At 34.9% G+C, this 18089-nt stretch overlaps 1 protein-coding gene across 5 annotated transcripts in view; it reads left to right on the plus strand.

Annotated features, from left to right (window-relative positions):
• ERBB4 (erb-b2 receptor tyrosine kinase 4) overlaps positions 1-18089 on the plus strand; it is a 1101636-nt gene that overhangs the window by 777814 nt on the left and 305733 nt on the right. For all 5 annotated transcript variants that reach the window (XM_057503587.1, XM_036926862.2, XM_036926865.2 and 2 more), the window contains exons 6-7: positions 13966-14084; positions 16723-16864. In XM_057503587.1, the coding sequence (XP_057359570.1) occupies positions 13966-14084; positions 16723-16864 (261 nt within the window). The remainder of the gene's footprint in view (positions 1-13965; positions 14085-16722; positions 16865-18089) is intronic.

Genomic DNA, 18089 nt, shown 5'->3' on the forward strand with positions numbered 1-18089 from the left:
AAGGAGAGATTATTAAAGCAGCCAGAGTGAGAAAAAAGATCATGTACAAGGGAAAACCCATCTGGCTATCATCAAACTTCTCAGCAGAAAGTGAGGGAAGAAGGGAGTGGCATAATATATTTAATGCAATGAAACAGAAGGGCCCTCTAACCAAGAACACTATACCCAGCAAGATTGTCATTTAAATTTGAAGCAGGGATTAAACAATTTCCAGATAAGCAAAAGTTGAGGGAACTCACCTCCCACAAACCATCTCTACAGTGTATTTTAAAGGGACTATTACAGATGGAAGTGCTCCTAAGGCCAAATAGCAGTCACCAGAGAAAATAAAACTATAGTAAAGGAAAAGGAATTAGATCAATTAATTACAAAGCAAATGCAAAATTAAATCAGCTACCCACAAAGTCAGTCAAGGGATACACAAATCGTACAGAATATGACACCTAATATATAAAGAGTGGAGGAGGAAGAAAAAGAAGGGAGAAAAAAAGAACCTTTAGATTGTGTCTGAAATAGCATAAAAAGTGAGTTAAGTTACACTGTCAGATAGTGAAGAAGCTGCCCTTGCACCTTTGGTAACCATGAATCTAAAGCCTGCAATGGCAATAAGTACATATCTATTGATAATCACCCTAAATGTAAATAGAATGGATAAAAAAACCAAGATCCGTCTATATGCTGCCTATAAAAGATTCACTTCAAACCCAAAGACATACACAGACTAAAAGTGAAGAGATGGAAAAAGAAATTTTATGCAAATAATAGGGAGAAAAAAGCAGAAGCTGCAGTACTTGTATCAGACAAAATAGATTTTAAAGCAAAGAAAATAACAAGAAACAAAGAAGAGCATTACATAATGATAAAGGGGTCAGTATAACAAGAGGATATAACCATTATAAATATCTATATACCCAATAGAGGAGCACCTATATATGTGAAACAACAGAATTAAAGGGGGAAATAGAATGCAATGCATTCATTTTAGGTGACTTCAACACACCACCCACTCCAAGGTACAGATCAACCAGACAGAAAATAAGTAAGAAGACAGAGGCACTGAACAACATATCAGAACAGATGGACCTAACAGACATCATCAGAACACTCCACCCAAAAGCAGCAGGATACACATTCTTCTCAAGTGCACCTGGAACTTTTTCCAGAATAGATCACATACTAGGCCACAAAAGAGCCTAAGTAAGTTCAGAAAGATGGAAATTGTACTAACCAGCTTCTCAGACCACAAAGGTATTAACTAGAAATAAATTATGCAAAGAAAAAAAGCCCACAAACACATGCAGGCTTGACAGTATGTTCTGAAATAGTCAATGGATCAATGATCAAATAAAAACAGAAATCAAGTAATATATGGAGACAAATGAAAAAAACAACTCAACACCCCAAAATCTGTGGGACACAGCGAAGGCAGTTCTAAGAAGAAAGTATATTGCAATACAGGCTTACCTCAAGAAAGAACAATCCCCCATAAAAAAGTCTAAATTCACAACTAATGAACTAGAAAAAGAAGAATAAGTGAGGCCCAAAGTCAGTAGAAGGAGGGACATAATAAAGATCAGAGCAGAAATAAATAAAATTCAGAAGAATAAAAGAATAGAAAGAATCAATGAAAGCAGGAGCTGGTTCTTTGAGAAAATAAAGAAAATAGATAAATCCATAGCCAGACTTATTAAGAAAAAGAGAGAGTCTACACACATAAGCAGATTCAGAAATGAGAAAGGAAAATTCACTACGGACACCATGGAAATACAAAGAATTATTAAAGAATACTATGAAAAAATATGTGCTAACAAATTGGATAACCTAGAAGAAACGGACAACTTTCTAGAAAAATACAAAAAGTATTTTTCCAAAACTGACCCTGGAAGAAACAGAAAATCTGAATAAACCAATTACCAGCAACGAAATTGAATTGGTAATCAAACAACTGCCTAAAAATAAAACCTCTGAGCCAGATAGCTCACTGCTAAATTTTATCAAACATTTACAGAATACCTAATACCCATCCTCCTTAAAGTTTTCCAAAAAGTAGAAGAGGAGGGAATACTTCCAAACTCATTCTATGAGGCCAGCATCACTCTACTACCAAAACCAGACAGACACCACACACAAAAAAATTGCAGAGCAATATTCCTGATGAACACAGATGCAAAAATACTCAACAAAAGATTAGTAAACAGAATTCAAAAATACATAAAAAAGATCATCCATCATGATCAAGTAGGATTTATTCCAGGGATGCAAGGATGGTACAATATTCAAAAATCCATCAACATCACCACATCAATGAAAGGGACAAAAATCACATGATCCTGTCCATAGATGCTGAAAAAGCATTTGACAAAGTTCCACATCCATTCTTGATAGAAACTCTCAACAAAATGGGTATAAAGGGCAAGTACCTCAACATAATAAAGGCTATATATGATGCACCCACAGCCAATATCATACTTAACAGTGAAAAGCTGAAAGCTTTTCCTCTAAGAGCAGGAACAAGACAAGGATGCCCACTATCACCACTTTTATTCAACATAGTACTGGAGGTTCTAGCCACAGCAATAAGACAAGACAAAGAAATAAAAGGCACCCAGATTGGTAAGAAAAGTTAAACTGACACTGTTTGCAGATGACATGATGTTGTACATAAAAAACCCTAAAGAATCTACCCCAAAATTACTAGAGCTAATAACTCAATTCAGCAAAGTTTCAAGACACAAAATTAATACACAGAAATATGTTGTTTTCCTATATACTAATGATGAGCTTGCAGAAAGAGAAATCAGGAAAACAACTCCACTTACAAATGCATCAAGAAGAATAAAATAGCTAGGAATAAACCTAACCAAGGAGGTGAAAGGCCTATATCCTGAAAACAACAAGACACTCATGAAAGAACTTAAAGAAGACACCAATAAATGGAAGTACATTCTGTGCTCATGGATAGGAAGATTTAATATTGTTAAAATGGCCATCCTGCCTAAAGCAATCTACAGATTCAATGCAATCCCTATCAAAATACCAACAGCATTCTTCAATGAACTAGAACAAATAGTTCTAAAATTCATATGGAACCACAAAAGACCCCAAAGAGCAAAGGCAATCCTGAGAAGGAAGAACGAAGCTGGGGGGGTGTTGCTCCCCAACTTCAAGCTCTACTACAAAGCTACAGTAATCAAAACAATTTGGTACTGGCACAAGAATAGACCTATAGATCAATGCAGCAGAATAGAGAGCCCAAATATAAACCCAAACATATATGGCCATTTAATATATGATAAAGGAGCCATGGTCATACAATAGGGAAATGGCAGCCTCTTCAACAACTGGTGTTGGCAAAACTGGACAACTACATGTAAGAGAATAAAACTGGACCCTTGTCTAACTCCATACACAAAAATAAACTTAAAATGGATCAAAGACCTGCCTGTAATTCATGAAACCATAAAACTCAAAGTAGAAAATATAGGCAAAAATCTCTTGAATATAAACATGAGCATCTTTTTCTGAACATGTCTACATGGGCAAGGGAAACGAAAGCAAAAATGAACAAATGGGACTACATCAAACTAAAAAGCTTCTGTACAACAATGGATGCCACCAGCAGAACAATAAGGCATCCTACAGTATAGAAGAATATATTCATAAATGACATAGCCAATACAGGATTAACATGTAAAGTATATAAAGAGCTCACATGCATCAATACCCAAAGATCAAATAACCCAATTAAAAAATGGGCAGAGGATTTGAACAGACACTTCTCCAAAGAAGAAATACAGATGGCCAATAGGCACATGAAAAGATGCTCCACAATGCTAATTATCAGAGAAATGCAAATTAAAACTACAATGAGATCACACCTAACACCAGTTAGGGTGGCCAACCTCCAAATGACAAGGAGCAATAAATGCTGGTGAGGATGCAGAGAAAGGGGAACCCTCTTAAACTGTTGGTGTGAATGTAAACTAGTTCAGTCATTGGGGAAAGCAATATGGAGGTTCCTCTTAAAACTAAATATAGAAATACCATTTGACCCAGGAATTCCACTCCTAGGAATGTACCCAAGGAAAACAATACCCCTGATTCAAAAAGACATGTGCACCCCTATGTTTATCACAGCACTATTTATATTAGTCAAGATATGGAAGCAACCTATGTGTCCATCAGTAGATGAATGGATCAAGATGTGGTACATATACACAATGAAATATTATTCAGTCATAATAAGAAAACAAATCCTACCATTTGAAACAACATGGATGGATCTAGAGGGTATTATGCTCAGTTAAATAAGCCAGGAAGAGAGAGACAAGTACCAAATGATTTCACTCATTTGTGGAGTATAAGAACAAAGTAAAACTGAAGGAACAAAACAGCAGCAGACTCACAGACTCCAAGAAGAGACTAACGGTTACCAAAGAGGAGGGGTTGGGAAGGGTGGGTAGGAAGTGAGGGAGAAGGGGATTAAGGGGTGTTATGATTAGCACAGATAATATAGGGTGTCATGGAGAAGGCAGTCCAGCATGGAGAAGACAAGTAGTGACTCTATAGCATCTTACTATGCTGATGGACAGTGGGTACAATGGGGTGTGGGGGGCACTTTATAACATGGGCAAATTTTGTAACTACAATATTGCTTATGTGAAACCTTCATAAGATTGTATATCAATGATACCTTTATAAAAAAATTATTTCTAAGTAGCTTTATCATTTCAATATCTCAATAATAAAAACAAAAGCTTAACTTCATCTTTAAATATAATGTTAGCCATGCTTAAAGTTACCTCCTTGGAACAAATTATTTGATTTGAAGAACTTTGGCAATTTACTAATCAAATATTATCGTTGCTTCCTATGAGTTACAAAAAGGATAAAGAGCATTCACAAATGATGCAAAAGAGAGTAATGATATCACAGTGACAAAACAAAAAAGATAACTGCCCATTAAAAAATGAATGAGGCTAAATTTAGGCAAAGTCTTTTGTAAGTGTCTTCTTCCCATGTGTTTATGCTCTGTTGCCTGTCTCCTCTGCCCCATCTTCCTCCTCCTCCCTCATCTCCTCCGTTTTTGTTTCTCACCCTCAGTCCCTTTTGGTTCTCTTCACTCCCTCTACTCACTTGTTCTGAACAAGGCTGTAGAGTAGATCTTCTAAAAGGCCCTTTCAAACTTTAATATGGGGGCTCTTACATAAATGAAGATTTTGATTTAGTCAATATCAGGAGGGCCTAAGATTGTCTATTCTAATAAGCTCCCAGATAATGTCACTGTCTGATGGTCCACAGATCCCATTTTGAGTAGCAGAATATAGAGTACTTAAAAAAGAAAAATGCCTTAGAATCACCTGATTCCTATTAAATCAAAATTACCTGCAATGTTCTAGGATTTGATACTTTCTATACACTTCCTGGGTGATCCCAATATACAGTCTAGAATTGAGACCTATAGGAAAATCTCTACATTATTTACACTATTTGATTGATTGACTGATTTTTATTCTTTGTATGATATTTAATCACAGACCTCTTGCTTTCATTTCCTATTTGTGTTGTTAAGTCCTCTATCACTAATTGGGAGATCAAACAAACAAAATCTATGTGCAAGTAGGTAGGAATATTTGGAAGGAAAAAGACCTAGAGTTGGAATGGAAATATTGCTTGGCTGATTGTGAAGTCAGAAGTTTCAGATAAATAAAAAAACATAAGAAAACTGTTCCCTTCTCTCATCTAGCAACCATCTACATAGAAAGAATCCTAGGCAGCCCCCAATTCCATTGCTAAACATTTTAAAGCATATTTATTTTATTATTTATTTTATTATATTTCAGTTAGTATTCAATGACCTGCACCTCTATGCTGCCTACATTTTTTCTGTTTATTGACTGAATTTCAACAAACTGTGTCCATGAAACACATCATGTCCATTAAGTAGACAATACTTCAAAGGAATGGTTTTAATGTTAGGCTGTTTTCAGTTACATACTTGAAGATTTGAACAAAAGAAAAATGCTTGGGTTAAAGAAGAGGTGATTTGAGTTGGATGTGAAGAAGAATTTATTGACTATTAGAGTGATAAGAACACTGTAATGAGCTACTGAATGGGCTTCCAGAGTCTTTATTTGTCAGCATGTAAAGGAAATCTTTTCTGGATGCTTTAGGCATCTACTTAATTAAAGACAGGATGCTTGATGAAATTCTTTCTAGAGGTACCCTCTAGTTCCACAGTCCAATGTTTATTCCTATGAATGGTGAAATTGACTAAAAAAATAAACATTTTGGGTTGTGTAACATGTTTTCAGAAAGCTACTGTCATAAGGATATACTTTAAATGAAACAAAGCTCATAGACCATCCAAGAATAAGCATTACTTCTAGAACATACTTAAATGTGTAAAAATCAAGTTTAATGAAACCCACACCAAACCGTACACTGCTACTCGTTCTCCCAAAGGAGAAAATGGGACACATAGGCAGACTTAAAGATGCCTGGCTCTCCTCCTACATGATGATTCAGAAAGTCTGGAAAAGGGGCCAGAATTATTATTATTATTTTTATTGGGAGCTCCAAGGTTTTCAGAAATAGCTTTTATAAACCAACATTTAGAGACCTCTGCTCTAAGACACCCTCTTCTTTCTAACAAGAGTTTATTCCAAGAAGGGTAAAGCATTTATGCAGATGGAAAGGCAGAGGTAGAAGAGGACCTTAAACTTGATTGCTGCTTCCTGTTTCACACTAAAGCGCAGAATAATTAAATCAATAGTCGTTGCCACACAGAGTGAGGCTTCGAATATATTAAGCTATTCACAAATTCAGGCAGGGAAGGAATTATGCATATTAAGGATTTTCTAATTATTTTAACAAACAATGATGGAAGGTCTAATGCATTGAAAAAAGGATCTCAGAGAATTTTTTTTTTTTATAATTGAACCTAGCAAAGCAGAATTATGAAAAGTATTTGGCACTCTGAAAATACCACAAACATACCCATTTTCATCACAGAAAAAAATCAACTGATTATTTTTAATTCCCAATTCCTAATTAGCCTAGTGATAGCTACTCCAAAGGAACTGGATAGACCATAGCAAGTGGTATGCAATCCCACTGGTAACACAATGCTTTAATCTAATTTTTTTCTTATTTTAAACATATTATTGAGATACAATATATATGCCATACAATTCACCCATTCAAAGTGTGTACAATTCATTGGTTTCTAGCATATTCAGAGATATACATCCATCACCACAGTCCATTTTGGAAGATTTTTATCACCTTCAAAAGAAGTTCCATTTGTATTAGCAATCACTCCACATTTTCTTCCAGAGCCTTCCTGTACCCATCCCTAAGCAACTATTAATCCTCTTTAAGGCTCTATAGATTTCCTATTCTGGACATATTGCGTAAATGGAGTCAAACACTATGTTGACTTTTGTAGCTGGCTTCTTTCATTTAGCATACTGTGTTCACAGTTCATCCATGTTGTAGCATGCACTAGCATTTCATTACTTTTTATTGTCAAATAATATCCCCCTGTGGAATACTTTCTTTGCTGTTTCATCAATTGATGTACGTTCGGGTTGTTTGCACTTTGGGCTATCATGAATAATGTTTCTCTGAACATTTGTGTGCACATTTTGCATGGACATGTTTTCATTTTTCCTGGAGATATATGAATGAGTGGAATTGCTGGATCATATGTTATTCAATGTTTATTCTTTTGAGTATCTGCCAGGTGGTGTGAGGATTCTATTTTTTCTACATCTTTATCAACACTTGACCTGTCTTTTTGACTATAACCATCCTAGTGGGTATGAAATGCTATCTAACTGTGGTTTTTGATTTGCATTTCCATAATGACTAACAATGTTGAGCATCTTTTTATGTGTTTATTAGCTGTGTGTATCTTCTTTGGAGAAATGTCTGTACAGATATTTTGCCCACTTCTTAACTGGGTTATTTGCCTATTTCTTTTATGTTATGAGACTTCTTTATATATTCTAGAGGCAAGATCCTTTTCAGATATTGGTTTGCTGACGTTTTCTTCCAATCTGTAGTTTGTCTTTTCACTTCCTTTTTTTTTATTAAGGTATCATTGATATACAATCTTAGAAAGGTTTCATATGAGCAACACTGTGGTTTCAACATTCACCATATTATTGAGCCCCCCCCCACCATATTGTAATCACTATACATCAGCGTAGTAAGATGCTAAAGAGTCATTACTTGTCTTTTCCATGCTATACAACCTTCCCCATGACCTACCTACATTATATGTGCTAATCATAATGCCCTTTAATCCCCTTCTCCCTCCCTCCAAATTCACACTCCCCTACCCTTCCCCTTTGGTAACCAGTAGTCCCTTCTTGGAGTCTGTGAGTCTGCTGCTGTTTGGTTCCTTCAGTTTTGCTTTGTTATTATTCTCCACAAAGGAGTGAAATCATTTGATACTTGTCTTTTTCTACCTGGCTTATCTCACTGAGCATAATACCCTCTAGGTCCATCCATGTTCTTACAAATGGTAGGATTTGTTTTCTTATTATGGCTAAATAATATTCCATTGTGTATATGCACCACATCTTCTTTATTCATTCATCTACTGATGAACTCTTAGGTTGCTTCCATATCTTGGCTATTGTAAATAGTGCTGTGATATTTATTATATATTATATATTATATATTATTCATTTATAGAGATCCTTTTTTCTCTCTGTGCCTCAGACTCTTTTTTTTCTTGTTCTCTAATTTCTATTTCATCTACTATCTCCTCTACCTCTTCTAATCTGCTTTTAAATCCCTCCATTGTATTTTCATTTCTGATACTATATTTTTCAAATTTTCTATCTCTTTTTTGAGGGCATTCCTGAGATCTTGAATGTTTTTCTTTAGCTCTGTGAGCATGTTTACGATTTTTATTTTGAAATCTTTATCAAGATTTATGATTTCAGTTTTACTTAGCCCTCTTTCTGGTGTCTTTGGATTCTTGTTTGTACAATTTTTTTTTTTGTCGTTTCATAATTCTAATTACTATGGAATAATAAATTTGTGCAGGCAGCGCCCTCTAGTGCACAAAAAACTACTATCTGGAGCTGCCCAGCACCTGGAGTGATGGCGGGGTTCAGCGGCGCAAGCTCCCAGTGCCTGCTGGGAGGAAAGAGCTCTTTCTTGCTTCCTGGCTGAAGTGCTGCCTCCACTGCCAGATCCAGTGGACTGAGCATACAGGGAGGAGCCTCCGCATTATGCTTCTGTAGCTGCTGTAGGCAGGGCCCACTTCCAGCTGGGTGGCATGATGGTGGGGGCAGCAGGTTTGCATACCATTCCCTGCCGGGAGAAAGGAGCAACAGGCTGCATATCGCAATGGGGTGCCTAGGTACTGCATTGTCAGTCATGGGGATGGAGCATCTGAAGCTCCTGAAAGTTCCCAAACTGCTGGGTTGAATGTGCCAGGATAGTTCTGTCCACCTATACTTTCTGCTGAGCAACAAGCTCTGTGTAATCCTTGCCCCTTTAGCACCCCTCTCACTGTTGGGAAGTCTTTCAAAGTGCCTGCCTTTCTTTTTTCCCGGAATGGCTGGTTGTGGGTACCCATTCTCCACAAGCAGCTGGAATCTCAGTCTCTCTGAGTATTCTGCCTGTCTTTGCTTTCCCCCCCCTACTCATCTCCAGAGCACCATGTAATGTGGGTTTGTGTTCCCAGAGCAGATCTCCAGGGCTGGGTGTTTAGCAGTCCTGGGCTTCTACTCCCTCCCTGCTCCTTTTCCCTTCTTCCTGCCTGTGAGCTGCAGTAGGGGGAGGTCTTGGGTCCCACCAGATCGCAGCTTAGCTGCTGTAGCCATTTCTGTAAGGTCTTCTCTTTCCCCTAGATGTAGGCTGTCTGTTCTCCAGTCTCCGGGTTGCTCTTTCAGGATTAGTTGTATTTAGTCTATTTTCGTGTTACATGTGGTTTTGTGAGGAGGTTTCTGCCTCATTTCTCACACTGCCATCTTTTTTCCCCTGATTTCACTTTTAATCTTATAAGATGACAGGTATCTTCTAAGTAGTATCCCCTTCAGTGGTTCCTTTAACTTTACTGTCTGATTCTCATGGATATTTTTGAATGAATTCCCATCCCCAATTTCAAGTTTATTGACTAATGTAATTAGCATTTTAACTTCCCAGGTTTTACCTTTTATATTAAATAATTACAGTTAGTGATGTACTACCAATGAATGAGCTAGTTAAAATTCAACCCAAATATTTTAATGCACCCAGTGAAGCAATTTAAGAGGGATACTAAATACAGGGGAAAATATGTAATGAAATAATATTCAAGCAAGGATGGAAATTAATATAACCAAAGCAATTATAAGTTAATGTTCCCTTGGAGGCTAAGTGAATTATCTCATTGATTTCAGGAACTGTTTTTGTTTTTACTTTCTATCATAATGTAAAATGAGTATAGTTTGATGTGTTTAATTTATATTAATTAAGTAATGCATGTTAATCAATGAATGCCATTAAATACATTGTACAAAGGAATGTTTTCTTTCTGAAAACAAATCTCACATAACAATGTTAAGAAATGTTTAACTGTGTCACATCACTCTTAAGAAATTAAGTTCATTGTTGTTGTTTTTTTTTTATTTCCTTACATTATTACCTGTCAAGCAAATACTTGCAAATATGTTTCTTGATTATGAAACTTTTAATTGGAATTAGGGCATATGAAAACCATGATAGCAGAAAGTGCTATTTCTAGTGTTGAATGTATCTGGTATTTTTATTTTTAAAGTAAATTATAGCCTGTTTTTGAAGCAAATTCCATAATTGCCTTTTAATATCTTAAATTTTTAAAAAGCAATGATTTATAGGGATGTTTCTGAAATGGAATATAAGATCAAACTGTCTTGAAAAAATATGAGATTTGTCACAACTCTACAGAATAAATTGCTATTTTGAAAAATTTGAAGTCAGTCCCACACATGTGATTGAATACTTTAAAATACATACTGTATAAGTTTCACAGTAAAATAACTAGTTTTGAACCTAACATTGTTCTGTGTTAGATTATATTTGTAACATGATTCATATTTAATTGATATACTCGGTGAGAGACATTATCTTAATATGAATATTTAATAAATAATTTCAAACTAATTCATGGTTAATTATCATTATACATATGACCTTTATTAATTCTCATATTTGGTAGAAAAAAAGCAAACTATATAAATAAAGAGAAACTGAAATATTATATATAGTTACCTTAAATCAGCATAAATTAAAAACAGAAGTTAACACTTAGACATATTTGCCCAGGATTAAAATATTATGTGACATGTAGGAAATCATTGCTGATTCATTTCATGCTATTTTATCAGTGCTCCAGCTGAGGAATGCCTGTCAACAAACAAAAAACTGAAAGACTGTCCTGTTACAAAACCTACTTGAAATCCAGTAATTTGTTTACTTAACGTAGGCCTGTTATCTCAATTAGCAGCCCTTGATACCTCAGAAGAGTCTTGTTGAATCTGCTAGATAGGAATTATATTTGAATCTGTTCTTTACAAAAATGTCTATTGAATGTGTTCCTTTTATATGGTATTAATTACTAATTAAGACTTCTAAATAAATACACCACTTGGTTCAAAGATAAAAACATCGATATAAGCACAATATATGAATATGCAGAGTTAATGAATAGATATAATTTATTTGTGCATATTTCATATATGCAAAGTATATATGTAAAGCATATATAAAATGTATATGAAATATAAATAAAAAGTTATATGATGCCAGGTACTGTTACAGATATTGGAATACACCAATAGACAAAATAAGTATAATAAATGAGTTGTAAAATATGTTAGATGGTAATTGATGCTGTAACAGAAATGCAGGAAAGGAGGAGGAAGGAGAGATAGAGGAAGGGATGGAGGGGACAAGAGTGTGGGGAGGGTCCATAGGAATCAGTAGTTCGGAAAGGATTCAGTATGAAATAGGGTAGACTTGACTGAGAAGGTGAGATTCGAGCAAAGACTTAGAAAGGTAAAGGGCAGGGCAAGTTGACTTATTATCTACAATTTTATGCTAGAACACTTATGAAATAAATTATTTCAAAATGTAATGCTACCCAAATTACAAATATAAAATATGCCCCTGCAAATCCAGAACTAATTTTTTTTCAAAAGCTTCTCTAAGCTGATCTTAAGTATCATATGCCTTTATTCTCACCAAATAAAAACAAGACAGTGAGTGAGTTGAAGAGCTGCTTTAATTTAAACTCTAATGTTTGTATTGATTGTTTTACTTAGGGAAGAATACAGTCATACCCAGTGAAAGATTACAGTTCATATTTAAACATTATATGGTATATTATGTACGTCATCATCATGTTTCAATTGAAAAAAATCCAAGTAAACATATGGAATCATGAAATAATCAATGGCAGAATTTAAGAAATCTTTAATAAAATTTTCACACCATTGAACAGTGTGGAGGATTAATTGGTATCTGAGAAACCTTTAGAAAGCTATGTAATAGCTTAGAGATAAGTTTCCAAAGTTGGAGTAGAAAAGAGGGATAGTTATGAGGAATATTTATTGCCTGTACTTGGTAATTTATTAGGTATGAAAAGTGAACATGAAGGGAAAGGAGACCTAGAAAACACATCTCAAGTATTTAATTAAGCTAACGGAAGATCATGTTACCATTAACTGAGATAAGAGAGAAATACTCAAGTGGTGGAGGTGGGAAAGTGAGTTCCATTCCACGTTGTACATTCTGGCATATCTTAACAGGACTGCTGTGGACAGCTGGGAATACATGCTGCAGCTCCATAGAGAGTTCAGATCTGAATCTGATGTCATCTACCTATTGGAAGTATGCAAAACAGAGGATGAATCACTTCATCCAGGCATGAACCCATAGCCCAAAGAAAACTGTCAAGACTAACTTTGGAGAGTACTATTGTTTAAGGGGAAGAATGTTGCTATCGTGGCCATGAAGGAAGCTTTGAATAACTAACTAGTCAAAGAAGTGGGAAAAAACAAGGCTGAAGTGGAAATACAGAATCCAAGAAGTGATGTACTACACATATCCTATAAAATTCATTTCTCTAAATACTTCAAAAATACCACTTTGGTATATGTGGGATAAGCAGAATTGTGTCCATCAATATTATATGTTTGATGCATAGTCTATGGCATTGATTTTACTAAAGTATATCTTGATACAGTGCTATGAGCTTGGATTGAAGGATGCTGTAAGAAAAGACCAATGAAAGTCTTTGTTGCATTTACTATGAATATGGATCCTCCCTCCCTTCCTCCCTCCCTTCCTTCCTTTGAGGATGTTGCTCTGCTCTTTACATAGGTCCCTTTTTTTTGAGCAATCTTGATAGAAATTTCACTTAAATCTCAGGAATAGAAATAGTTGTACTACTACTATCACTTATCCATGTCTATCTAATCTATCACCATCATCTACCTATCATCTGATATGAATCATGTAAAATATAATATGAATCATGTTAGAGTTTATGTTCCCCCTATTACTTCTAAATTCACTACTAAAAATCTTAGATTCATTTTTTGGGGATGCCTTCTGCCACAGAACCTTACTGTGCATGTTGTGAATTGACTTCACTGCTGACTCCATCTTTCACAAGTTGCCAGAATGCCTCGTTTAGTTATTTCATATTTGATTCTTTCTTGTTAAGTTGTATGATTTTTGTAAACACTGTAAGTATTTTTGCTGGGATCAGAAAGAATATAAAAACAAATTTGTATATTAATTATGAAGGTTTTGGTACAGCAGTTTTGATCTGTCGTAGACTTCATACAGTAAATATTTGCTGAAATGAGTCAATGGTGAGTTGAGTAAATTGTTACGCTTCTCAGCTACTCCAAACCACCATAGAAGATGCTCTTGATGGCTAACTTTGATTGAGGCCCCATCTGTCTTTTGCAGTGACAAGGACAGTGTGTGCAGAGCAATGTGATGGCAGGTGCTATGGACCCTACGTCAGTGACTGTTGTCATCGAGAGTGTGCTGGAGGCTGCTCTGGACCTAAGGACACTGACTGCTTTGTAAGTCTGGAGTCCTCCCTTTTGCTCTTTTCCTGTCCCTCCTCCTCGTGGTTTAACTCAGGTACATCGAGTCTTTAACATCTTATTAAAATAAGGCAAAATTCAACCATTTTAGGATTAAGAAAAATGCTGTGCCTTCCTAGAAGTCATTCTTTCACTAGGTGTCTTATTGATTATCTAGGACTGTTCTGTTCCACTAAATGAATTATGTCTTTCTGATATAATTTATACTACAAGTGAGATTTATTTGAGAACATGAAAGAGAACACACACTAAGATATTTTTACAAAGCAAATAGCTTCTTTCCAGAATTTACAGTGATTACCTGTTTATGCTGTTGCATCACTGAGTCTTCTGAGTGGGGGCACTTGGCTTTATTTCTTGAATGTAAATTTCAAGATTATAACAGATTGTTTGCAATCTGATATTATTCAAAATTCATAACATTTACAAATGCATGCTTAAAGCAATTTATATGATAATCTGTATAATTTTTATTTTAGAAGACATTTTACCTTCCTTAAAATTAGCATTTGTTGGGGACACTTTTTAATTACATTTTGATATCCTTGATACAGTTCCTTCTGTTCCTTTGAGTACATTACAAACAATTCTGTGAGCTATAGCTAACACATTTTCATTTACAGGGTATAGTAGTTTCATTTAGAGCTAAAAATCATAAAATAACAAATTGTTTTTGCTCTTGAAAATGAACATAGGAATTTATTTTCTTTTTCCCTTTTCTTAAATATTTAGAGAATACACACATATATATTTAGAGCTGGGTATTTTCATTTTCAAATTGGCACTTAATTCTAGAAATAAGCAAAATATAAATTATAGCTCTATGACATAGATAGTAATTTCTTAATTTTCTTAAGAAACTTAATTTGTCTACCCTAATTCTATAGTGAAATAAAAGTAGGTATTGCAGAAGTAAGTAGGGAGAAAGAAGAAAAACATTAATATTTTAAGGAAAATGCTCAGCAGGTCTTGAAATAAGACCATTTCCCTTGCCTGTCACCCAATGGGATGGAAGCACCATTTGGAGGACACTGGATAGGCATGGTGTTAATAATTCCAAAACAATAACAACAAGAAACATCAGCAATAGCCATCACTTTCACTTAGAAGTTTTTTCACTTCACTTTTTTCATGGTTCCACCCATGGTAAGCCAAGGGAGCTTTAGAATTCTTGTTTCATTACTTTTATGGAACAACCCAGCGATTCCACTTTGGTATTTGGTACAGAATGTTCAAGAATGCCAGACCAAGGCCTTGGTGTACGTTACATTGTTTTGTATGTTATCTGGAAGGTAAATTTCCTTGATTCCTCTGGTTTATGTTCCTTTGTTGTCAAACATTCTGTGCACAACACTGCATAGAGTATGTTAGTGAAGCAATTATGAGGACACATGAAATTTTATAGCCATAAATTAAAACTTCCTGAGATTTCTAGATTGGTTTTTAATAGATTCCTCCTGGACAATGTCATCTTAGTGGATAATGTATCATCAGTGAGTCTTGTTCTGATTATACATCTAGAAGGCCATCATCAGAGAATTGCCGTGTTTGTGATAAAGTGCTTGCTAAAACAACAATTGATGAAGAAAATGTTTTGAGGAAACAAATTAGTGCTTATTAATAATCATGCATACAACTTATGATGAAATGTAAAATATAGCTTGAGTTCACATTAGTTTGACTTCCAAGGCCTAAAGTATTTTTACGGAGGTTTACATTTTTAATTAAGAGAATTAGTTCTTCCACCTTTTTATTAACCACGTTGTACTTACGCATATTTATTCTGTTTTTTCTACCAAATGCCTAACTCTCACGTGGTAAAATTATTTTTAATTCTTCTCAAATGCATTTGAACATATTAACAAGTTAAGGCCACGGTATAAATATGTAAGTCAGCAGAAATTAATTGTTTTACTTGAACTTGATGGCTTTTACTTAATGCTGTGGTGGTATGAAAAAAACATAAGGAAATGGCATGATATGAGTTAATTATGGGCTAATTATAGCCATTTCTTTACATTTGAGCATTACACACCCTGTATTTACATTTGACTAGTCACCTGCCAGAACCTTTCTTTAAGACCAGTTTAAATGGCCAGCCAACACAATGTTTTCTCACTGAACAATGGTGCTGAACATACTTAGCATGTCCCTTAAGACACTGAGCTCTCCAAATACCAGCTTTACAGAAAGTCTAGTTTCTGGAATTGTGGATTTAGCTGTCAGTGCCAAAATCTATGACTGAACATAAACCCTCTGAGTAAGTGTGAGCCTAAATGATTTTCACTGTTCACTAACTTGAATAATTTACACCAGTTCTCAGTTTAGAAATTGGTGGTGGATCATAAGCAATTTGAGCATCAATAATTACAGATGGCATATTTACTGGCATTGGAAAGACAGATCTTTGAAACTTTAGAAGTCCAAAACAAATTTGAACTTAAAAAACAAGCTCTAACAACTATAAAATTTTTAGACTTCGCAGTTTTTATAAAATTGATATATACTATGACCACAGCCTTTTCATAAAACTGTTGCAGAAGTGTTCCTTTAAATAAGTATTATGAAGGTTATTTTAAAATTAATAATGAAATTCATATGTCCTATGTTTCAGGCTTGCATGAATTTCAATGACAGTGGATCATGTGTTACTCAGTGTCCCCAAACTTTTGTCTACAATCCAACCACCTTTCAACTGGAGCATAACTTCAATGCAAAATACACATATGGAGCATTTTGTGTCAAGAAATGCCCACGTAAGTAACAGGATAAGATTTGCCAAATTAATTAGATCATCACTTAAAAACAAAGGAATTTCATATATATTTATTGTAATTTCATATATATTCATAAAATTATAACAATGTTATGAATTACTTGGGTATGGGTACCATTTCACAAGTAAGGAAATGAAAAATGAAAAAAGTACTAAAATGTTTGGTCCAAAGCCTGGCATGTTTGAGATTAGAGTGTAGGGCCATTGAATTCTAACCTCATTATTTTCACAATACCTCTGTTTTTGCACATGATGCTGATTCTCAGAAAAGTAAGTAGTTAAGTGGCAGCAAGCTATGTAAGGAATGAGTTCTAATAATAATGAATTTTTATCTAAAATTATTTTGGATTACTTATTTGTAAAGTAGAATGTATAGCGTTATAATTTTAATATCCAATCTATTCTTAAACAATAACAGTAGATCTGAGGGGCATGTTAAGGGGTCTTTACCAAATTGATAGTGTGTCCTGGGAATTCAAAGTGTGACTAGTTTAACTTTCATCAAGAATTCAGTATATGCCTTGATATTTAGAGTCAACTTCTTTGCCTGGAGTGACTAGTGGGCCATTTCTTCAATGGTTTTTCTATTGGGACAGCTGAAGAAAAAAAATCATTGCATTTACCCACATACTCATGTAAAAGAAGAAGGCTTTACAATCTACAGCACACAGAGATTATGGTTTTCTTTGCTTTGTGCATGTGATGGAGTAGGAAGTGTAAGGGATGCGGGATTAGTGTGGCTAAGGGTTCTGAATTTGCCCACTGATGAGTCATATGATTTCAAATGGACTATTTAGTTTTATATTTCTTCCTCTTTAAGATGTGGATGGGAATAATCATCTCTCCCTTCTCTCTGTCAGAGTCATTATTAGAATCAAAGGGATAGAGAAAGGATCAGAGGGATAGTATATAAAAACAAGTCTTTGCAAACAATGACAATTCTAGCCATTATTATTAAACTTTTTAAAATATTGGCTAAAATAATATATATACATATGTATGTCAGCAAAGAGAAACATAATATATAGTATATATGCCTGTTGCAGGTTGGATGCCCCTGAGACAGAGATTAGGGTGTTAAGGAGTATTCTGAGAATCAAGGCCTGTGGGATAAGGAAAGGAAGAATTATCAGGCTGTGACACAGTCTCCACAAAGTTTTTCTTTTGTGGTGGATGCCCTCTGGTGGATGTTAACTTGGAATACA

Source organism: Manis pentadactyla, chromosome 6 (assembly GCF_030020395.1).
Source record: "Manis pentadactyla isolate mManPen7 chromosome 6, mManPen7.hap1, whole genome shotgun sequence".
In the NCBI taxonomy this organism is placed as follows: Eukaryota; Metazoa; Chordata; class Mammalia; order Pholidota; family Manidae; genus Manis; species Manis pentadactyla.